Source organism: Triticum dicoccoides, chromosome 7A (assembly GCF_002162155.2).
Source record: "Triticum dicoccoides isolate Atlit2015 ecotype Zavitan chromosome 7A, WEW_v2.0, whole genome shotgun sequence".
In the NCBI taxonomy this organism is placed as follows: Eukaryota; Viridiplantae; Streptophyta; class Magnoliopsida; order Poales; family Poaceae; genus Triticum; species Triticum dicoccoides.
The window spans coordinates 96,144,486-96,169,434 of NC_041392.1; the positions used below are offsets into that span (position 1 = coordinate 96,144,486).

Sequence of the window (24,949 nt, forward strand, 5' to 3'; positions counted from 1 at the left end):
CCCCAATGACTAGCCCAACTCAGTTGTCGCTGTTTAACCCTCGCGGTGATCCGAAGCACATGACACCTAATTTTGCGAGATGACAAGAAATCTTTTTTTAGATTTCTCACCAGAACTACAACCCTGTACAACACAGCCTGCACGATATGTAGACGATACCCAATCCAGGCGTGTCTGTTGGAGTCTGGTCACATGCATGGACGAACTAATCTTCCGTGTCTTGCAGGGATCGTCCAGGTACCAACGTATGTACTTCTATCAACTCACCTGATGCGGGGCCGGGCAGTGTGCCTATGGTCGGTTCTCAATTGCGGTCCCACATGTGTTTGCAAACGCAATATGACGCGCGTTCCATTCGGAGAGCGGCGTGTCAGACCGACTGACCGTCTGGGGTGCGACGCGAACGCGACAGGCGTGTTGTATACTCCATACATGTGTGCCGCCGTTTTCTTGAGGCTTTGCTCCATGGCGCAATCCATGGATACAAAATTAGTATACTGTACTACTCCCTCCGTTCCTAAATATTTGTCTTTCTAGATATTTTAACAAGTGACTACATACGGAGCAAAATGAGTGAATCTACACTCTAAAAGATGTCTACATACATCCATGTGTGGTAGTCCATTTGAAATGTCTAGAAAGACAAATATTTAGGAATGAAGGGAGTATTTAAAAGTCGAGGGCGGGGCTTTTCCCACGCGGTAGGCGAGGCAGTTCCGCCTAGTCGGTTCGACAGAGACGCGAGAAGATGAGGGAGTAGGCTGCTGCAAACGTAGGGCTGTGTGATTTGACAGTGAGTTACTGCTGGACGGGTGGGGTCTGGTGATTTGACTTGCCATTATCATTTTAACTGCGGCACTACGACCGGCTTGAGTCTCCCGATTCTTGACCACCTCCATACAGGTGCCTCTCCCGATGCTCTACCATGTAGAGGATGGCTCTTGCTTGAGAGCCCACTCCTCCACTTTTTCCTTGTCTCTTTCCCCCACATATGCAAAAATGCCATGTAAAGAGGGCTTATAGCCCACTATTGTAGTTGATCCTATAGGTGCTAAGCCTACCACATAGGCATAAAGTCTGATGTGGCAAGTTAATTAAGAAGAGAGGGACTAGTTTGGTGACCCCAAGAAGAAACGGTGATAAGCGCGTGTACCTAGATAAAGCAAACTTAGCAACAAAAAACTAAGCACCTATGCATTGGGGACTTGAGTTGCTAAGCCATTTAATGCCCATAGCACCTCATCTAAGCACCATTTCATTGGAAGAGGTCACTCCTTGGCAAATGCAATAAATACTACGAAGAAATAGATAGAGAGAAATAAACAAAAAAATACTCCCATAGCCAACCTTATAGCTAACCTTGTTATATGAGTGACTAAGTGATGACTATGTATGACATGCCAACATCACATAGCCTAACGCACCATGTTAAATCTCCAAGGGCGCGACCGTGCGAGCGAGGCGACGGTCGTGGTAGGCGCGACCATGATACGGGTTGCTGGCAGCCCTTGGATCTGAGATCGAACGGTCGCATGCTAAGTTGCTGAAAATTTGCGGAATAACCCTCCAGGATAGGATATTCACCCATAGGTCTAGAATCACGCCATGCAACCGTTCGATCTCAGATCCAAGGGCTCTCGGAAGCCCGTATCATGGGAGAATGGAAAACTTCGTATCACCTGTAATTTTCCCGACGCTTGACATGACATCGAAAGCCATTTAATTGGGCGTCGAGTAGACATGACATCTAATTGGGCACCCATAGTACTGTGCATGAATCCATTTATCCACCAGGCAAGCCACTACCCTGCCATTCGCACGCGCCCCCACTCGACATTTTTACAATCGATAAACCGCTCCTAGTCGTCCCGTCCTTTCACATTACGGTACTTCCACTAATCCTAACCCTCTTCCCAAATCCATGGCGTCCCAAATCTCCATGATCGGCGGTGAGTACAAGGTTAGAACCATCACCGGCGATGAGTTCGACGTCATCTACACCCGTTCTTCCGCAATGGTGAAAGAATGCCTTGCTCGCTTCAAACGCATGTTCAAAAACTCAAATGATGAGTGGGTCGCTGGGCTAGATGTTGAGTACACCGCAGTCTTGGGAAGCGAGGAGAAACTAAAGGAGGCAGAGAAGAAGAAGCCCATCGTGATCCAGGTTTGCGTGCATGACTTATGCTTGGTCTACCACATATGCCATGCCGACGTTGAGTGCGAGGAATTTAAAGACTTCCTCAAGGGCGACCGAGTCAAATTCATTACTGTAGACTTTAGGAACGACAAGGAAATCCTGGGCCGGATAGGCCTCATTGTAGGCGACCCCTTCGACCTCCAGAAGGAAGGGCTGGTGCCCTCCCTTGATCAGTCTTCAATGCTGACCCTGGCAGAAGCCATGGTTCATCCTATGTACGGTGAACTGAAGAAAGCTCCACACACGTTTCATCGTGCATGGCACTGGACTGTACTAGATATAGACCACATCCACTACGCTGCAATGGATGGCTACCTTTGTTTCAATATCTACAAGGGTTGGATGAAGAGCAAGAGCCAAGTGTGCGGTTCAAGCAAAGAAGTATCGCCCAAGAGGAAGAGGGACAAGGACGAAGTCGAGGACGTGGACGAGGACTCCGAGAATAATCACCCAGTTACGTTGTGACGTTTTATAGCACACAAGGTGTTCCTCCGGTATTCGGGAGTTACATAATCTCATAGCAAAGGAACATGTATAAGTCATGAAGAAAGGAATAGCAATAAAACTAAACGATCATTATGCTAAGCTAACGGATGGGTCTTGTCCATCACATCATTCTCTAATGATGTGATCCCATTCATCAAATGAAAACACATGTCTATGGTCAGGAAACTTAACCATCTTTGATTAACGAGCTAGTCAAGTAGAGGCATACTAGAGACACTCTGTTTGTCTATGTATTCACACATGTACTAAGTTTCCGGATAATACAATTCTATCATGAATAATAAACATTTATCATGATATAAGGAAATTTAAATAACAACTTTATTATTGCCTCTAGGGCATATTTCCTTCAGTCTCCCACTTGCACTAGAGTCAATAATCTAGATTACATAGTAATGATTCTAACACCCATGGAGTCTTGGTGCTGATCATGTTTTGCTCGTCAGAGAGGCTTAGTCAACGGGTCTGCAACATTCAGATCTATATGTATTTTGCCAATCTCTATGTCTCCCTCCTTGACTTGATCGCGGATGGAATTGAAGCGTCTCTTGATGTGTTTGGTTCCCTTGTGAATTCTCGATTCCTTCGCCAAGGCAATTGCTCAAGTATTGTCACAAAAGATTTTCATTGGACCCGATGCACTAGGTATTACACGTAGATAAGAACTCCTTCAACCGGACTCCTTCATTTACTGCTTCTGAAGCAGCTATGTACTCCGCTTCACACGTAGATCCTGCCACGACGCTCTGCTTGGAACTGCACCAACTGACAGCTCCACCATTCAATATATATATGTATCCGGTTTGTGACTTAGAGTCATCCGGATCAGTGTCAAAACTTGCATTGACGTAACCATTTACGATGAGCTCTTTGTCACCTCCATAAACAAGAAACATATCCTTAGTCCTTTTCAGGTATTTCAAGATGTTCTTGACCGCTGTCCAGTGGTCCACTCCTGGATTACTTTGGTACCTCTCTGCTAAACTAATAGCAAGACACACATCAGGTCTGGTACATAGGATTGCATACATGATAGAACCTATGGCTGAGGCATAGGGAATGACTTTTATTTTCTCTCTATCTTCTGTAGTGGTCGGGCATTGAGTCCGACTCAATTTCACACCTTGTAACACATGCAAGAACCCTTTCTTTGACTGATCCATTTTGAACTTCTTCAAAATTTTATCAAGGTATGTGCTTTGTGAAAGTCCAATTAAGCATCTTGATTCATCTCTATAGATCTTGATGCCCAATATATAAGCAGCTTCACCGAGGTCTTTCATTGAAAAATTCTTATTCAAGTATCCTTTTATGCTATCCAGAAATTCCGTATTATTTCCAATCAACAATAATGTTATCCACATATAATATTAGAAATGCTACAGAGCTCCCACTCACTTTCTTGTAAATACAGGCTTCTCCAAAAGCCTGTATAAAACCATATGCTTTGATCACACTATCAAAGCGTATATTCCAACTCCGAGAGGCTTGCACCAGTTCATAAATGGATCATTGGAGCTTGCACACTTTGTTAGCACATTTAGGATCGACAAAACCTTATGGTTGCATCATATACAACTCTTATTTAAGATATCCATTAAGAAATACAATTTTGACATCCATTTGCCAAATTTCATAATCATAAAATGCGGCAATTTCTAACATGATTTGGACAGATTTAAGCATCGCTACGGGTGAGAAGGTCTCATCGTTGTCAACTCCTTGAATTTGTCGAAAACCTTTCGCAACAAGTTGAGCTTTGTAGACAGTAACATTACCGTCAGCGTCAGTCTTCTTCTTGAAGATCCACACTTTGTTCTCATACATGGATCCCATCTCAGATTTCATGGCCTCAAGCCATTTCACGGAATCTGGGCTCATCATCACTTCCTCATAGTTCGTAGGTTCGTCATGATCAAGTAACATGACATCCAGAACATGATTACCATACCACTCTGGTGCAATTCGTACTCTGGTGGACCTACGAGATTCAGTAGTAACTTGATCTAAAGTTTCATGATCATTATCATTAGCTTCCTCACTACTTGGTGTAGGAATCACTGGAACTAATTTCTGTGATGAACTACTTTCCAATTCGGGAGAAGTTACAATTACCCCACTCACTTCTTTCGAGAGAAACTCCTTCTCTAGAAAGGATCCATTCTTAGAAACGAATATCTTGCCTTCAGATTTGTGATAGAAGGTGTGCCCAACAATCTCCTTTAGGTATCCTATGAAGACACATTTCTCCGATTTGGGTTCGACCTTATCAGGTTGAAGCTTTTTCACATAAGCATCAGCCCCAAACTTTAAGAAACGACAGCTTAGGTTTCTTGCTAACCACATTTCATATGGTGTCGTCTCAACGAATTTAGATGGTGCCCTATTTAACGTGAATGCAGCCGTCTCTAAACCATACCCCAAAATGATAGTGGTAAATCAGTAAGAGACATCATAGATCGCACCATATCCAATAAAGTACGGTTACGACATTCGGACACACCATTACGCTGTGGTGTTCCAGGTGACGTGAGTTGCAAAACTATTCCACATTGTTTCAAATGAAGACCAAACTCATAACTCAAATGTTCACCTCCACGATCAGATCATAGAAACTTTGTTTTCTTGTTACGATGATTTTCCACTTCACTCTGAATTTCTTTGAACTTTTCAAATGTTTCAGACTTATGTTTCACCAAGTAGATATACCCATATCTTCTTAAATCATCTGTGAAGGTCAGAAAATAACGATATCCGCCGCGAGCGTCAACACTCATCGGACCACAGACATCAGTATGTATTATTTCCAACAAGTCAGTTGCTCACTCTATTGTTCCAGAGAACAGAGTCTTAGCCATCTTGCTCATGAGGCATGGTTCGCAAGCATCAAGTGATTCTAAAAGCCCATCAACATGGAGTTTCTTTATGTGCTTTACACCAATATGACCTAAACGATAGTGCCACAAATAAGTTGCACTATCATTATTAACCTTGCATCTTTTGGCTTTAATATTATGAATATGTGTATCACTACAATCGAGATTCAACAAAAATAGACCACTCATCAAGGGTGCATGACCATAAAAGATATTACTCATATAAATAAAACAACCATTATTCTCTGATTTAAATGAATAACCGTCTCGCATCAAACAAGATCCAGATATAATATTCATGCTTAACGCTGGCACCAAATAACAATTATTCAGGTCTAAAACTAATCCCGATGGTAGATGTAGAGGTAGCGTGCCGACGGCGATCACATCGACTTTGGAACCATTTCCCACGCGCATCATCACCTCGTCCTTAGCCAATCTTCATTTAATCCGTAGCCCCTGTTTCGAGTTGCAAATATTAGCAACAGAACTAGTATCAAATACCTAGGCGCTACTACAAGCATTAGTAAGGTACACATCAATAACATGTATATCAAATATACCTTTGTTTACTTTGTCATCCTTCTTATCCGTCAAATACTTGGGGCAGTTCCGCTTCGAGTGACCAGTCCCTTTGCAGTAGAAGCACTCAGTCTCAGGCTTATGTCCAGACTTGGGCTTCTTCACTTGAGCAACAATTTGCTTGCCATTCTTCTTGAAGTTTCCCTTCTTCCCTTTGCCCTTTTTCTTGAAACTAATGGTCTTGTTAACCATCAATACTTGATGCTCCTTCTTGATTTCTACCTTCGCGGCCTTTAGCATCGCGAAGAGCTCGGGAATTGTCTTATCCATCCCTTGCATATTATAGTTCATCACGAAGCTTTTATTGCTTGGTGGCAGTGATTGAAGAACTCTGTCAATGACACTATCATCAAGAAGATTAACTCTCAGTTGAGTCAAGTTGTTGTGGTACCCAGACATTCTGAGTATATGTTCACCGACAGAACTATTCTCCTCCATTTTGCAGCCATAGAACTTATTGGAGACTTCATATCTCTCAATTCGGGCATTTGCTTGAAATATTAAGTTCAACTCCTGGAACATCTCATATGCTCCATGATGTTCAAAAGGTCTTTGAAGTCCCGATTCTAAGCCGTAAAGCATGGCACACTGAACTATCGAGTAGTCATCAGCTTTGCTCTGCCAGACGTTCACAAAATGTAGAGTCTCGAGCTTTTGCCAATATGTGTCCTTAGCATTTTGAGGGGTCCACATCCTTTAGTCCATGCCATGCCAATCATTGAACTTTCTGAAATGATTATCTTGAAAGAATATCAGTCCAATGAGCTATATATTGTTAAGAATTACCAAAACTACTCAGGGATTAGTTGCCTTTCAAACCGGTCTTCAACACCTCGACCTCGTGTTGGCCTTGGTCGAGGACCGGACCCGGACCACCGCCTAGATTTCCGCCCAATGCCAGGACCGGATCAGTGACCAACTCTTCAAAATAGGGTTGTCCTAGTCCGAGCGTGCCCCATGTGCCCTCGGCAAGAGAATGGCCAAGGGCGGCCGAGCTGGGGCGGCGTCCGTGGCCAACCATTGCCACCAGAGACGACACGGCCGAGTGCCCGTGCCAAGCAGCGAAGGCAGCCGACTGGCTGTGCCGCAAGCGCCACGTGAGCGCCAATCAGTTCTGCCACGACCCTTTGCACCCTTCCGCTGCTGGAAGGACCACGACTCCGATGGCGAGGACGGCCGAGGTGTCACCAGCGGCCGCCGGGCGGGCGGGAGTATCCGCGCGACAGTTGTGGGTATGCACGCGACCGCCTGCATTTTGCTCAGGCGTGGTGATGCAAAGTTGCATCACCAAGTGCACTATTTTACATGTGAAGCAAATATGGAGTAAATTTTGCATCTATATGTTGGAGCATTATTTTTTGGTCTTGGTGATGTAAAATTTGATTATTTATACATGTACATCATTGGTTGGAGATGCTCTTAGCCAGTATAAAATGATGGAACAAGATACAGAGGAGTCTTCCTACACAATAGTTGTCTGCCAGTCCCTTCCAGTCAAACGAATGCAGCAAGCTAGCAAGCGTGAACTCCACCATGGTGGCTCCCATGGGGATAGCAGGGCAGATCCGCCGCCCGGCGCCAAACGGAAGGAGCTCATAGTGTGACCCATAAAAATCAGTGTCAACTCCGTCAAATCTCTCCGGGTAAAACTCCTCTGGTTTGTCCCAGGAGGCAGGGTCCCTCCCCATAGCCCACACGTTCACGAAGATCCTTGTCTTGGCGGGGATATTATAGCCGAGGACCTTCACATGGTCCATGGTCTCCCTAGGAACGAGCAGCGGCACCGGCGCATGCAGTCGCAGCGTCTCCTTGACGACCATCTTGATGTACTTGAGTTTAGAGAGGTCGTCCGCCTTCACTAGTCTCTGTTTGCCGCCGACCAAACTTCTTATCTCTGCCCGTGCCTTCTTCATCACCGTCGGATTCTTGATGAGCTCGGACATAGCCCACAACAATGTCACCGAGCTCGTTGCCGTGCCGCCGATAAATGCATCCATCAAAAGCATATGAAAGCACATTAATTAGGATTCTCTATTTAAAAACATTCCCTCAGTCCCAAAATAATTGTCACCGATTTAGTATAAATTCAGTACTCCTTCCGTAAAGAAACACTCTTATATTTCTTTCCGGAGGAAGTATAAAACTGTACGAAATCAACCACACTTATTTTGGAAAGAAGAAAGTATAAGAAAATGTAAATGCAGTTGAGAAGCTTCACAGTTTAGTTAGTACCCCTAGAAGAGCCTTGACGTGGTCCTTTGTGATCTTCCCTTGCCCCTTCCAAAGACTGATCAACACATCCACAAGGTCATCTTTGTCGGGCTTCACCTTCCCAGCATCCATATGTTGGCTGAGCACCGTCTCCAAGTAGGAGTCTATCCTCAGGAATGTCCTAAGATACCGCCTCTCCAGCCCGACGAGCTTGTCGAACCACCGGCTCATGGGCGACGCCGGGAAGAAGTCCTGTGCGGAGAAGGCGGAGAGGGCCACCGTGGCCTCGCTGAACACCCGCTGGAACTTGGCGTACTTCATGAGCTTGGCGCCTTTCATGCTCCCGAACGCCACCGTGCCGATGAAGCTGTCGATGAGCGTGAAGAGGATCTCGTTGAGGTTGACGGGCTCCGTCATCGGTGAGAGGGATTGGATCAACTCGCCAACCTGAGCTTCTAGTGCGTGAGAGAAGGTGTGGACGCGTTTGCTCCCCACGAGCTCTGAGACAGATTGGATCAACTCGCGCCAGCTCACGTTGTACGGAGAGAAGGCGATGTCTTGTTGCCCGTAGGTCATCAATTTCGCGCCTGGAATTCAATACTACTAGCTTTAGGTTTTCAGTTTCAGAAAAATTTCAGCACCAATCGAAATCACCGAAATTCAGTAAATTTTAGTGATTTCGGTTTAAATTTCAGCCAAAAGGTAGAAATATTCACTTGAATTCAATTAACTATTTGAATTTCTTGAAATTAATTTTGAATATATTTGAATTCCTGTGTACTACTGAAATATTTTGGCCATAAGGTAAATATTTCAGTGTCTACCGAAATTACTGAAATTCAGTGAATTTCGTCAAAATCTCGCTGAAAGTGAAAACCACCTGTACTCAGACAGGGGTGAACATATGAAAAGGAGTTGGTAGCCAGCGAAAGGACTTGCCTGGCGAGGGGGGCCGGCTGCAGCAATGGACATCGTGCGTCTTGAGCACCTCCTTGCCGCCTCCGGCGACGAAAGCACGACAGTGGCGACGCCGCCGAGCTGCAGGTAGATGACGGGGCCTAGGCTGCGAGCCAGCCTTTGCAGTGACCGGTGGGGATCGTGCACCATGAGGTGCAGATGCCCTATGATGGGTAGTCGCAGGGGGCTCGGGGGAAGACGGATGGGGTTCTTCTTGCTGCCAGCAGCTTGCAGGTACCAGAAGATTACCGTAGGAGCTATGATGAGTAGTGGTACTGACCACATGAGGACATGCTTGAGTTCTGGAGAGGGGTTCACAAGATCAGGCACCATTCTTGCTGCTGTGCTCTTGGAGAAGCCAATGGGGCACAGTAGGCAGCTGGATATATGGTTATATAGACACGGAGAGATGGGGAGAGTGTGCGTCTTCACTGATTGGGCTGTGCAATGCATGTGAATATTTGAGATGACCATGGAGGATTGACAATTCGTGATTGTGTTGTCATACTCATTTTTCTGTTAGCAAAAAATGCTTCGTCAACCCCAGCTTCGCGGTTGCTTCCCTCGCTCACCTACAAGACAATAGGGAAGGACCCTACTGCGTGTCGTCATTCTCTTCGTTTTTAGCAAAAGACGACAGTAGGCCGGAAGGTATTGTTATGGTATTATTATCAGTCTTGCTAAGTCTTAGTACTCAACTAAGACTTAACGAAGTCTCTTATCTATGAGATTTTACATTGAGATTAGTGTAAAAAAAAAATTTCAGGTTTTTTTTCTCTCTCTTGCATGTTATGTCATTTGACTTAGACTTGGTTAAATCTCAGTCGATTGAGACCTAGCCACACCCTATTGTTTTTTCGATAAAGGATGGATTTTATTAGCTCAAAATGAAGCATCAAGAGGATAGAAACACTATGAGCACACACCCGACCTTTGCATAGTTAGAATGCACACAGTCAATACCGACACACAGAAAAACACGCCGACACGTAGCGAAGTCATACAAGACCAAAGCTATGTGTGGGCGAGAAGAAAAAAAACCCAAAAGCATTATTATTATTTGTTCTAAACTAGCATGGTGGCCCTCACAGATTATAGGGCACCAATATTTATTTATATATTGCTATACATTGTTTTCATTAAATTCACCCGTTAATTTCAAAAGTTTATTAAGTCACCGTGTGCTAATGGGTATATCCCGCGATCTATCTATTATATATTGAAAAAGTAGTCAATGGGCTAACCGAACAAAAGAATAGGATAAAAATTCTCTTGATAATGAAAAACATCGGACCCTTAGCTTAGATAAACTTTAAAATGAAGAGATTACTCATTAATACCACCGGAAAATATCACAAACACGCGGTAGTCGCCAGCCGCCCCTACCTAATCCTCCTCCAAGCCCTACAAAATCCCAATCCTCCTCTAATCATGCGGCGTCGGCCGCCCAAAAGATGAAGTGATCGTGATGTTGGTAGATTGATTGACGTACATAGCTTAACTGCTACTTCCTTAACAGTTTATCAAATACTCACTCCATCCCATAATATAAAACGTTTTTGCAAGCGTGATGCGGAGACATTCGCCTTGCAAGAAACTTGGCAAAGCATGATGACCCAAAAGGATGCATGGGAGGAGACGAAGCGCCAAGAAAAAGAGGAGCAAATGAAGGCCTACAACGAGATGCAAAAGAAGAAACTCGAGATCGAGGAGAACGTCCAAATGAAGAAGCTCGAGATTGAGGCAATCAATGCCAAAACCCAAGCAAAAGAGCTGGCACTAACATTCATAGCGAAGGAGGAGGAGATCATGAAGGTGGACTTGAGCAAAGTGTCGCCGAGGAGAAAGGTTTGGTTTAAGAAGAAGCAAAAGGTGATGCTCGAGCTAAATGGATGGTCTATGGCCAAGAGTGCCATCATTTTTGTATGCCGGCGTATGCGCCGGCATGTCTAAGATGCATGAACTATGACCTTTTTGTGTTCTGGCAAGCGTGCCAGCATAAACTATGACCCTTTTGTGTGCTGGCAAGCATGCCAGCATGAACTGTGGCGTATTTTTAGCCCCTGGCAAGCATGCCGACATGAACTATGGCCGCTGACATGAACTATAGCCCTTGGCCCTAAATTTAAATTAAATTAAGTTGTCAAAAAATCAAACACGTGGACGAAATGCGTCGGGCAGTTGGACGCACCGGCCAGGTTTTGGCGGACGTGGACGAACAACGCGCCTCCAGCCGACTCAAACGAACAAAACGCAGACAAAACATCATCTGTTTATGTCGGCACGTTAGAGTTGCCCTTAGTAGCACCCCAAGTCCTGAGTTCTGACTCCTGACTGCAGGGTTCTTGCCCTACAGTAGATAGTAAAAAAAACATGTATATACAATGACTAAGAAGTGTGCTCAGACATCGTGCTTTGGGACACGTGTATGAAGGCTTTTTGGTTGTTATCGGCAAGGTCAGGCCGGCTCCGGTATAGAAGCGGCGATATCGACGCGTCGGCGGCTCGTTCTGGCGGCGGCAATGATCGTTTGATGGTCCATGGACCTCGATATAATTTTTACTCCCTCTACTCCTTGATATAAGGTGCATAGATTTTTGAGAAAAAGTCCGAAATATAAGGTGTATTGCGTTGCACCACTCGTCTGGATAATGTTTTTAGGGATTTGACTGCATTTCCTTATATTAGGCAAGCTCCTCTATTTTCTCATGTCAATTAGTCAGGTGTAATCTCGCCCAAAACTTAGGAAATTTTTCCTCGACATGCGTTCTTTAATTTCCATGCCAAAAACTATACACTCTGTATTAAGGAACGGAGGGAGTATTATGTTTGAGGTGTTTTGTATTTTCGATGAATCTCTACAATAAATTTGATCTTTTTGCAAAAATAAAATAAAATAATGGTAGCATCGCCCACGCGGGCGACAGATTATCCCACGCGGTCATTTTCACCCGTCTAAGGCCCTCTTTTACCCCTAAAAAGAATCACACCACATGACGCTGGTCCTTTTCACAGCGAAGACTTTGGCAAACAACTCAATAGCCGCCCCAAAAAATGTTAGTCTGTGGCACGTTTAGACAAATCATTTTCTTTATTCCTAGCGTTTTATATGGCAATACAATGTGGTAAGAGCGACGGTAATAGTATGAATAAGTTTAACATGCAACTTTTTCTCGAGAAGTTAACATTCAAATTGATAGGCTGTGATGTGTGGCATCACCAATTAAGTCTAATGATGATGTGGTACATTGTAGATAAAATCATCCATAATTGGTCTGCATGTGCAAGAGCGGCAATGCCCGATCCAAAAGAGTCTCCTTCTTGGCCAACAAAGTCTTAGGCCTCATTCAGTCTGGGGGAATCTAAAAGGTAGGATTTAGAAACAGTATCTAAAGTTGATAGGATTGGCACTTGCCATTCTAAAGATTTGTCTTGCCTTGTTCCTACATAAAAAAAAGATTTGAATGAATATGTAGGTTTTTCTAAAAACACAGAAAATGAATAGTATTCCTACAAAATTCTTGCACGCATTTCCTACCAACTAAATGCATTTACAGGAAATTTACCTTCGAAATCCTTATTCCTATACAAATCCTCCAAACCGTGGGCTCATTCCTGTGCATGTGGCTGCCAAATTCTTCATGTGGCACTTCTAGTCGTTGGTCCAACCAATGAGGGAAATGAATACCACTGATACCTCTACTACTCCAACCAATCAGTATATGGTTCATAGAAAGGAATTGGTACTTCCCATACGCAAAGAAGCAATGACCAGGTCCCTAATCTTGACATTCAAAGCACCGTCGATAGAGATGTGCAGCTGTCACTGTGAGATGCCAGAATACTACTCCCTCCGTTTCTAAATATAAGTCTTTTTAAACATTTCAAATGGATCACAACATACGGATGTACGTAGACATATTTTAGAGCGTAGATTCACTCATTTTGCTTCGTATGTAGTCATCTGTTGAAATCAGTAGAAAGACTTATATTTGAGAACGGAGGGAGTATAATATTGCAACTTTTTTTTTCTTTTTTCTTTTGTATGACTACTTATTGCCATGCACCTTTGATCATCAGTATGAATAGTTAATTCCTCTTACGTTCAATTTATGACATGAACTAGAAATGATTGTTTTTATGCAGCTATACATGCTATGAAGGACAGACCATTGTGTATATAGGATAGTTTCTCTCGTATATTTATATCTCTGACCTTTTAGTTTATGGTTGCCTGATGCATCCATTTGAGCGACAAGTAATATGGATTGGAGGGAGTACCTTATTTAAATTTTGCTACTCCAGAATAGGTAACTATTTTTAACCAAAAATATACAACTATCTGACATGGCTAAATATTAGTGTCAAAAACGTTCTTATATTATGGGACGGAAGGAGTATATTGTTTAATAAATTTGCCAGCCAAACCAAGCTAGTACACCGTCCAGCCTATCTTTTATGCACTTTACTATATCAACTACTATTATGCTAAGTGGAATCATTGATCCTTGGAAAATGTCTATTTACGAACTAGGTGAATGGACATAATTCCATCCTTTTCTAACCTTTTCCTACAATTTCTTGCACACGTTAAAAAAATGCTGAGATGTTACTATACTCTAATTCATATAGCCATCTTGAATTCTTGATTCTTGACTTTCCGACATATAGCCATACACTGAGAAGCAGAGACACAAGGAATAGAAAGTCAAGTAGATATGGATAGATCTTGATCCCCTTGGACCCCTTCTGAGTAGATTGTAACTTGAGGCCTCAAGATACTTGCTATCTACTCTCTCCGTTCCAGAATGTAAGGTGTACTGTTTTTCGTGCAAGTCAACCATTTGAATGTTTGACCATGATTAGAGAAATAAACCAACAACATATGGAATACCAAATCGATGAAATATGAAACCACTTAACTTTTCATGATGGTTCAAATGATATAAATTTTGTATTATGGATATGGATATATTTTTCCAAAATCTCGGTCAAACATGGCCTAGTTTGACTTCTGAAAAAACAAATACACCTTATATAAAGGAACAGAGGGAGTATATCAATAGATGATAAGCATCCTTATCATTAGAGTTGTGAATCGAGTGCAAAATAACATCCATGAATTCATTGTTAAACGAAATCCATCTCAGTATTCATCTAAGCAGTCATCTCAGATTTGATCCATCAACTCATCTAAGCCCTAATACTTTATATGCATATCCAATGCATTTACCCATTCATTTCTCTAACATGCCCTTCTTTATCTAACATGAGCAAGCATAAATCCATCCATCCATTTCTTTATCTATACCACACACATCCATGCATTCTAGGGTTAGAAAATGGGGAAACTCACCTTGGGGAAGAGGAAGAGGCGGTAACGGTGGCGAAAAGCTGTTAGCTTCGAATACTAACTAGCCTAAGCAACATTTTAGAAGTGTAATTTCCAAAGTTTCCTCCATACTACAGCGGTAAGCTACCAGCTGAAGAACCCAATTACATTATTGAGAAGCATGCATCAGCACCATGTGCAATAATAGACTATTAGAAGTTGTATCAGAAAGCAAAAGCACATTATTGCAAGCAAATAAGTTGGAGGGTGTTTTATAGTTTAAGCTTTATGTTCAGATTTTACATATGTGCTAGAGTTGACAAAGTAATTAAACAGATTATTAAGTCATAAAGATAGTATTTTCATTAGTGAAACATGCATGTGACAACTTTTTTTTCAGATTTTAAATACTAAAGGGAAGAGCGAGAAATACTGCTATCTCCTTTAGAAAATACAAGATGTGGTTTCATAGTCTAAATTCATGCTTTAGCCAGTATTAACAGATGGAACAAGACAAAGAGGAGTCTTCCTACAGAAAACCTGTCTGCCAGTCCCTTCCATGCTCACGTCTTCTTTCCTCATGCTGTCAGGCAACTCCCAGTCGAACGAATGCAGCAAGCTAGCAAGCGTGAACTCGACGATTGTGGCGCCCATGGGGATAGCAGGGCAGATCCGCCGCCCGGCGCCAAACGGAAGGAGCTCGTAGTGCAATCCATAGAAATCAGTGTCCATGCCGTCAAACCTCTCCGGGTAAAACTCCTCAGGTTTCTCCCAGCAGGCAGGGTCCCTCCCCATGGCCCACACGTTCACGAAGATCCTTGTCTTCGCGGGGATGTCGTACCCAAGGACCTTCACATGGTCCATGGTTTCCCTAGGGACGAGCAGCGGCGCGGGCGGGTGGAGGCGCAGTGTCTCTTTGACGACCATCTTCAGGTAGTTGAGTTTAGAGAGGTCGTCAACCTGCACTAGTCTCTGTTTGCCGCCAACCAAACTCCTTACCTCTCTTTGTGCCTTCTGCATCACCGTCGGGTTCTTGATTAGCTCAGACATAGCCCACAACAATGTCACCGAGCTCGTCGTCGTGCCACCGATAAATGTATCCTAATCAAAAGAATATGTAACCACACTATCATTACTAAAAAAGTATAAGAAAATGTATATGCAGTGTTAGCTTCAGAGAAGAACAGGTTTAGTACCATTAGAAGAGCCTTGAGGTGGTCCTTTGTGACCTTCCCTTGCCCCTTCCATAGACTGATCAACACATCCACAAGGTCATCTTTGTCAGGCTTCACCCTCCCAGGATCCATATGCTGGCTGAGCACCATCTCGAAGTACGAGTCCAGCTCTAGGAATATCCTTTGGTATCGCGCCTCCAGCCCGACGAGCTTATCGAACCACCGGCTCATCGGTAACGCCGGGAAGAAGTCCTGCACGGAGAAGGTGGAAAGGGCGATCATGGCCTCGCTGAACACCTGCTGGAACTTGGCGTACTTCATGAGCTTGGCGCCGTTCATGCTCCCGAACGCCACCGTGCCGATGAAGCCGTCGATGAGCGTGAAGAGGGTCTCGTTGAGGTTGACGGGCTCCGTCGGCGGAGACCGTAGTGAGAGTGATTGGATCAGCTCGCCGACCTGAGCTTCTAGTGCGTGAGCAAAGGACTGGACGCGTTTGCTGCTTACAAGCTCTGAGACGAACAGCTTGCACCTCTCGCGCCAGCTTGCGTTGTATGGTGAGAACGCGATGTCTTGTTGGCCGTATGTAATTAATTTTGCACCTGAAAGATTCAAATAGATGATGATATTCCATTCCAGCACAAACAACAATGAGTTAGTATGCAACTTTATTTACTTACGAATATATTTTCAAACAATTGTTGATGTTTACAGAATCTTCATTATTTTTCTAAATGTTTCTGAACTTGCCTGGTGATGAGGGTCGGCTGCAGCAATGGACATCGTGCGTCTTGAGCACCTCCTTGGCAGCCTCAGGCGACAAAACCACGATGGCCGCAACGCGAGCTGCAGGTGGACGACCGGGGCGAGGCTGCGGGCCAGCCTCTGCAGCGACCGGTGGGGCTCGTGCACCATCAGGTGCAGATGCCCTATGATTGGCAGCCTCAGGGGACTCGGAGGAAGACGGATGGCGTTCTTCTTCTTGCCAACAGCTTGCATGTACAAGAAGATCACCGTGGGAGCTATGATGAGTAGTGGTACAGACCACAGGAGGGCATGCTTGAGTTCTGGAGAGGGGTTAAGATCAGGCGCCATTGTTGTTGCGCTCTTGGAGAAGACAGTGGAGCACGCTGGGCAGCTGGATATATACACAGAGAGAGATGAGAGATTGAGTTAGTTCCCGTCTTCACAGATTGGGCTGTGCAGTGCGGGTGAATGATTGAGGTGCCTGTGGAGAGTTTGGCAGGTCGTGATCACCATGGGGCTCAGCCAACGCAGAAACTTGTCTGCAATATCTTTCAGTCTCGATCACGCCTATCACGCATTGGACTTTGAGAAACAGTGCACGTGCACAAAATATTAATACTCAATTTGGAATCCTTTGTATGGACAAATCACAAGGAAATAATTCAGAGCAGATAGAAGACTCGCTGGCTAGCTAGATGGGTAAACTATTAGAAGGGAACTCGTCGGTAATTAGTGGTCGGAGAACTGCAACTGACCCATCTCGGTTCCTACCGCTGGCGGAAGATACAAGTATCAGGAGCACAGTTTAAAAGAGTGTAAAAACCCGGCCTCCGCATCAATAGATACATGTAGCCTTTCACTGATTCGTTCTCACAGTCGATAATATGATAGCATGTTGAATATAAACATGCTACTTTCTAGGTCAATAAGCATATTTACAATGGTGCACGCCCGAACCCACATTCTAGGTTTTGAAAAACAAAACTGTGAACATTGAAAAAAAAAACAATCAGGCTTATATATCTTGAGTTGAAACTTGGGCTCTGTCTGGATGTATGAACTGGAGAGCATTGGGCTGGAATACAACTCACCAAGAAAACTGAAATGGGTCTAAATACGAATTCCGTTGTTTCTCATAGAATCTTAGGATTCAATTCCAAATCATGATTGGATGACAAACTTTGGAATTGCATTGATCTAAAAAAGAGACGCCCCCCTTCCTGTTTCTATAATAATCTCTCTTGACAACTTGCCTGACTGATAGAAGACGAACACAGACTTTAGGAGAGGTGGTGGCCCAACTTCCAAATGTAGCTGCTTGTGTCGACCAACCGATTCAACTGTGTCTCCAGTTGCTACCAGTCCATGTAAAACAGCCACTGGATACACATGTCTGCACTCTGCAGCACTAAACATCTTCACCGAATGCAACGCTCTCGAGCCACCAAAAGGAGCCCAGCACTCCTTCACTCCATGGCGGCAAGGCAGGCTCCATGTGCGACCGGCTACCCGACTGTACATGCACGCCTTTTGTCAAGCATTCAGTCCTATGTCACTGGATACATACATGAAGCCCTTGCATTGATTCAGTCCTATGCCACTGGATACATACTCCCTCCGTTCTGAAGTACATGTCTGCAGCTCGAACCATCCGGCTGTACATGCGCGCCTCCTGTCAAGCATGCCGTCGAGCTGAGCTCAGCATCGTCTCCCGAATCACTAATGGCCAAGACTTTGCATTGATTCCTCGAGTGCTTCAGTAAGCTTCTCCTCTGCTGGGCCTTTCATCGAACACAACCAGCGTCCAGAAGTGCCGCTCCATCTGTCCAGCATTTCGTCGAACATCTGCCCCTCACTACCAGGACCAGCGACCACTGCGCAAGGAAGAGTGGGTGCCGGTTCTCCGCTGGCATTCCCTTCCACCACGCCGCATGGCGGCCGCCAGGGAGAGCGTCGCGGGTGAAGATGCAGAGGCCGCGGTGGAGGCGATGCAGCGTGCGACGGCGGGGGAGCCCCGTGTGCAGCTTCGACGCGGCGGAAGGGGAGCTCGGAGAGAGAATGGAAGGGGCGGGGAGATTGAGGTCCGGCAGTAGAGGGGACGCGGGCCTGAGCAGGAAGAGGGTATTTTTTGCGGAAGAGGGGCAGCGAGACGAATTCAGCGCAGCCTGAGCACCACCTCGCATCAAATATTAAAATTTTCACTCAAAATATTATTATTTTTTCAATCGCATGCACTTTTTACTAATAGAAAATCTTTCGGTATGCCACTGAGAGTAATTAGCCATAATATTATCTAGGAGTTTAATAGCTTCTTCAAATGTAATTTTCATAAAAGTAACTCCCGCGGTAGAATCTAAAAGATTTCTAGATGCAAAATTCAATCCAATAAATTTTTTTATGATCATCCATAAACTTAAACCATGAGTAGGGCAATTTCTTAATCAAATCAATAGATCATAAATCCATAATTCACCGGATCTCAACAAACGCACCGCAAAATAAGATTACAGTTCGGATGATTATGTTATTTTTAGTTCCCGCTAACTGATGATCAGTTTCATGTTATTGTATTACATGTACCAAAACCATTTTCCCACTATTTGCAGCTATGTACCTTCCAACCAGACAATATAATCCACCACTTTTTCATCACAGTCTTCACAGATTCCACACACCACCTCCTTCACTCTTCTTATTCTTTGCTAGCTTTACTCAAGTTTTCAAACAAAAACATTAACCAAAAAATCAACAACAAGCTCAAGCACAGGCGCGACATGCCGCCGCGCATCCGCCTACTAGTACTTATTTATTTTTGCTAAGAGGAATGTATTCCAGTAAAAAAATAGGGTGATTTTTTTTTCAAGTTGGTAAACATGCATATGTAGTCCATTTGGATCCATTGCAACGGACGCGCACTTTGCTATTAAGTCTGGGGACCGGCTAGACGTTAGGCGGCTGAATTTAGAATTTTGACAAGTCACATTTTGATCTGCCGTTTATTTTAGATCAGATGGACAAAGAACATTCATCTACAACGAAAAATGACTTACCCAAATTCTTGTTCAGTCGATTTTGTCTATTGCCTTACGAGGGACCGGCCCATCTGCATGCATGTGCGCGTTTTGACTAGCATGCACGTCCGCTGCTTTTCTGCGCCGGTTTGTGGGCCAATGATGCATGTAGTACAAGTGTGTGCATGATGTACTAACTATGCATGTATATGCGCCTATATAATTAAGTATAATTTCGACCGGCTAATCAGTGGAGATTATTTTTGTTCTTCTTCTTTTGCTTCAAATGTCCGATAGATATCTGATACTTCCTCTGTTCCTAAATAGAAGACATTTTGCCAGTTCAACTTAAACGAAGAAGACAACATTTCTTTGTAAAGGAAAATGAATCATGGAACTACATTAACCTTGAAGAAAAAAATTACAAAATTTTAAAGGAAAATAATATTACTCAACTATAACATAAAACCTTCTACTTTATCGAGCCTTCTTATACCCCCCATACTAATACACTAAAATTAAAATAAGAAATAAGAAATGAATTTTTTAAAGACAAAATCAATTAGTTACATTGGTATTACCATAAAAGAAGAAAAAACACATAACGATGAAATTTGCACATAATTTACACAAAGAATGTGCTTTTTTATAATATGCACGAATAAGCATGTGATAGTGGTACTTTCAAAAGAATGTTCTCTAAGAATGAATGAATTAGTGGCATTGGTATTACCCTTAAAAATGAAGCAAAATGAAATGTAAACTAGAAATAAATCGAAATAATGAAGTTTTTTTTGAGAAAGAATGAGTTAATGGCATAGGTATGTACCCATTAAGTATTAAAAAATATTAATAAAAATAATGGCAAAATTTGCACACAACTTACTAGGAAAATGTACTTTTTACAATATGCAAGAATAAGATTATAAGCATATAGAATTTCCGCAAAAAAGAAGTTTTATAAGACGAAAGAAAATTAGTGGCATTTGTATTACCCTTGAATAAGATACAAAATGAAATAAAACTAAAAGTAAATCAAAATAATGAAGTTTTCTAAGAAAGAATGAATTAGTGGCAATGGTATTATCTTTCCAGAAGATAGAAAACGAAAACAAAAATCAAAATAATGAAGTTTTCTAAGGAAGACTGAATTAGTGGCATTGATATTACCCTTCCAAAAGAAAGAAACTGAAAAATTAAAAAACAATTACAAATTTGCATACAATTTACACAGAAATTACGTCTTCTTATAATATGCAAGGATAAACACGTAGTAGTGGAATTTCTGCAAAATAAAATTTTGTAAGAAGTTATTAATTGGTGGCATTAGTACTACCCTTAAAGAGGAAATAAAATTAAATAAGAACTAAAATCAAAATGAAAATAAAGAAGTCTTTCAGAATGAATTAGTGGCATTAATATTACCCTTTAAGAAGAAAGAAAATAAAAAATAAAACTAAATCAAATAATGACAAAATTTGCATACAATTTACACATAATTAGCATCTTTGTAGAATGTGCAAGAATAAGCACGTAATAGTAAAATTTTCGCAAAACAAAGTTTCCTAAGAAGTAATGAATTGGTGGCATTGATATTACCCCTAAATGAAAAGGAGAGAAAAACCAAAACAAATTCAAAATAACGAAGTTTGCTAAGAAAGAATGAATCAATGGTATTGGTATTACCCTTTAAGAAGAATGAAAATGCAATAAATATTGGAACAAAATCAAAATGATAAAGTTTTTCGGGGAAGAATAATAAAATAATTATAATGAGGTTTTATGAGGGAATGAATTAGTGGCATTGGTATTACACTTTAAGGCAAAAGAAAATAAAAAAAGTTAAAACAAATAGTGACAAAATTTGCATAGAAGTTAAGAAACAAAATAAAAAAAACTGAAACAAAATCAAAATAATAAAATTTCAGACGAAGAATGAAATCAAAATAATGAAGTTTTCTAAGTAGGATGAATTAGTGGCGTTAGTATTACCCTTAAAAAGGAAAACAAAAACTAAAACAGATAATGATAAAATTTACGTACAATTTACATAGAATTGCATCTTTTCGGAATGTGCAAAAATAAGTGTGCAACGTCTTTTTATAATATATAAAAAAAGTTGACCTTAACGTTGACACAACACACCCACACGCCCGCGCGACACAACAGACCCACACACGCACGCCTGTGCGCACACACATTTAAAAATGAAAAGGAAAAGACAAAAAATAAAGGAGACACAAAGAAAAGACATAGAAAACATTTGGACTTGCACGTTGCACACGATAGACAAAATTCATAAAAAGATGTTGCTAAATTCAAACTAAACTGAGGTCGTTGGGTTGATCTTAATTACTCTCCACAAACATGCATGCACCATTAATGCTCTCAATGGCTGCGTGTACGGACTAGCTATGCCGCATGCATGCAGTAGTGTATGAGCAATGCTAGACCCAGGTAAACTTACGTGAAGTTTTTAAGTAAAAGTTGATGTGGAGGTAGGTAATTGGATGAAGATTAGTGGCTGGGGCCCACCCCACTTGAAATCAGGGGGAGAGGATTATAGTTAGAAAGATTACGTTACTTTGCATAGGCTAGCTGTTCGTAGATGGAGCATTATCGGTAGTGTACGTGTGTGTGCACACTTTGGAAAACAAAATCGACTGACCATAATAATTTTTTCAGTCACCTGAAGTATATCTAAAGTATAAGCCTGTAGTTGCTCGAGAGCAATTCCTTCGTTTGGGGGTCACTGTAACATCTGAATTGAAGCGAAGACATATACCCCAACCACCAAATAAAAATGTTCAGCAAATGTAGCACCCTAACACAAATCTCTATACAATGATACAATCCCGAGAGATTTTCACAGATCATAAGCACGAGGAGTCCACAAGAGCAACAATCATCACAAGAGCCACCCCGGTGACAGCCTGCAAGAGACTGGGAGCCCATGCCCGCCGGCGTGCACTCGACGGTAACTTGTGGGGGAGCGCGCACTCCTCGCCGTCGAAGTAGACCCGCTTGGGGAAGCCTCCTCCTTTGGGGATATTGATGTTTGGCACGTCCTTCTTCTTGAACGAGATGACGGACTGCTGCTTCCCGGGCAGCCTCGGGTACGCCGACGTTCTGCCGTCGGTGATGGGGTCCAGGTATTCGAGCCCCGGCAGGGCCTGCATGAATATGGTGTTGTTGAAGGGCGCGTCCAACCGGGTACCGTTGAAGGAGTAGACGTTCTCGTAGCCGCTGTAGTGCTCGCCCATTTTGACGGCGGCGAACCAGTTCTTGAAGGTGTAGTCCTGCCAGTTGAAGATGGTGATGCGCACCGACCAGCCGGACTTGTAGTTGTTCATGACGTGCCAGTTGATGCTGAGGCCGCAGTTGTCGCCGCAGGGCATGGGGTTGGGCACGCGCCAGTGCTTGATCTTGGCCCACGCCCGGGCCTTGGCGGTGCGGTTGTCGAAGGGCACGAGCATGGCCTCCGCCGGCAGCAGGACTGGGTGGGCGTCCGGGTCGCACGTGGCGGTGTCGTTGCCGCAGCCGCATGCGCAGGTGTTGCATGGCACCGTGGAGTCGTTGTAGTAGGCCGAGAAGGAGACGCAGCACTTGGAGGCGCGCTTCTTGGGGCGGGTGATGTTGCAGGCCACCTGCCACGACGCCACGGCGGGGGTGGTCGACATGAGCCCCGACCCGTCGGGGAACTCCATGGGGCTCACCCGGATCGGCTGCCGGCACACGTAGTGCGGGTTGAGCTTCCCGGTGATCTTCCAGTTGGACGGCGGGTAGAGCGCCGTCCGGTTGAGGTCCGGCGGCATCTTGTAGACGGTGAGCTGGAAGATGGCCCGCGACTTGGACTCGTCCATGATGGGCGGCAGCAGCGTGCCGTTCTTGCAGCAGAAGGGCAGGTTGCCCACGTCGTTGTCCTTCTCCCGGTCCGGCGGGAGGTCGACGATGACCGGCCTCTTCTCGCAGTTGTACACGGGCGTGAAGTCGAAGTCCTTGTAGTAGCTCGCCGCCGGGCTGTAGACGCAGGCCGGGCCCTCCTTGAGCAGCGTGTAGGCGCCGCGCATCTTCTCGATGAACTCGCCGCGCTTCCACTCCCAGGTGAGGTTCCAGTTGTCCAGCCGGCTCATGGGGCTCCAGTTGTCGATGGTCACCTGCGCGATGTACTTGTTGCCGTACGACGTGAGCACGTCGTAGGCCATGGTCAGGTCGGCCTTCTGCCGCGGCAGGTACCGCGTGCTGTTGGCCTTCTTCACCTTGAACTTGGGATCTTTAACGCAGCACACGTACATCACGCTATCTGCACGCACATTCCAACCTTGATCAACTTTTTCTGACAGAGCAAGCAAGAAATGCATGTATGCATGCAGAAACATGTCGTGAGGGCGGCGAACAAGGTACTCCACCTTTGTGGGTGGGCGCGGGGCATCGGTAGCCGGGATTGGTGAGCTTGATGGTCTTGGGCATGGGCTTGCCGGGGGGCTTGACGCCGAACTGCGTGCCGGTGATGTCCATCTGGACCTGTATCTGCGTCAGGTCGCCGGCGGTGTCGATGGAGTTGAGGAGGTCGGCCATCGGGTATCCCGCAAATGTAACGCCACCGGACACGTTTGCGGGGAAGTCAGTGCCGTCGAGGAGCACGGCGCCGCTGACTGACACAAGGATCTCCTTCTGCTGGAACCCGACGAACATCTGCCACGCCTTGAGGTCCGTCGTCATGGTGTTGAGCACGGTCGCCTGCGCCTTGAACGCGTACGCCTGCGCCGTCGCGTTCTTGAGGTGCGGGAACTCCTTGGCGCGCTCAATGAACGTGTACGACAGGAACGCGCCGTTGCACGCCTCCTGCGCCTTGAGCTGCGGCTTAGGCTTCTCCTCCTCATCATCGCCGTTATTGTAATCCTGCGCCCGCGCGGCGGTGACGACGGCAAGGACGACCGCGGCGGCGAGCAAGTACCCCGGCCATCGCCGCCGCCGAGGCGCCATAGGCGCTGCCTTGGTCATTTTATTTAGCTCGATCGATCCAGGACTAATGCCACGCGCCGTCGCCCGATCGAGCTGGCTAGCGTGGGAGCGATCGAGACAAGAAGGGCTAGCTCGCTCGCTCGAGGGGTAAGGCCAGGAATGGTGGGAAGCAAACGCGTTCCAACGGAGGAGGAGGTGGAAAGAGGGTATAATTAGGCATGCAGAATTTAGGAGGCCGGAGGCGGGACTGCGTTGATGGCTGCGGTCGTTTTGGGTCGTTTGTTCAGAGGAAGATGGGAGACCATGTCAAATGGCCGGAATTGGACGCCGGGGTTGGCAGTGGCGGAGCCAGGATTCAAATAAACCCGGGCCAAAATACTTTGGCACCTACG

The 24,949-nt window shown here is 44.5% G+C and overlaps 1 protein-coding gene and 2 pseudogenes across 1 annotated transcript; all 3 read right to left on the reverse strand.

Annotated features, from left to right (window-relative positions):
* Nucleotides 1-7,529: 7,529 nt before the first annotated feature.
* Nucleotides 7,530-9,673, reverse strand: LOC119331402 (annotated as a pseudogene).
* A 4,750-nt stretch (nucleotides 9,674-14,423) lies between these two features.
* LOC119328006 lies at nucleotides 14,424-16,950 on the reverse strand (annotated as a pseudogene).
* Nucleotides 16,951-22,315: 5,365 nt separating this feature from the next.
* LOC119331549 (COBRA-like protein 10) lies at nucleotides 22,316-24,716 on the reverse strand. The gene is made up of 2 exons (XM_037604716.1): nucleotides 24,002-24,716; nucleotides 22,316-23,895 (listed from the first exon to the last, which is right to left on the reverse strand). The coding sequence occupies exons 1-2, from the start codon at nucleotides 24,594-24,596 to the stop codon at nucleotides 22,466-22,468; spliced, it is 2,025 nt and encodes a 674-aa protein (XP_037460613.1). The 5' UTR covers nucleotides 24,597-24,716; the 3' UTR covers nucleotides 22,316-22,465.
* Nucleotides 24,717-24,949: the final 233 nt, after the last annotated feature.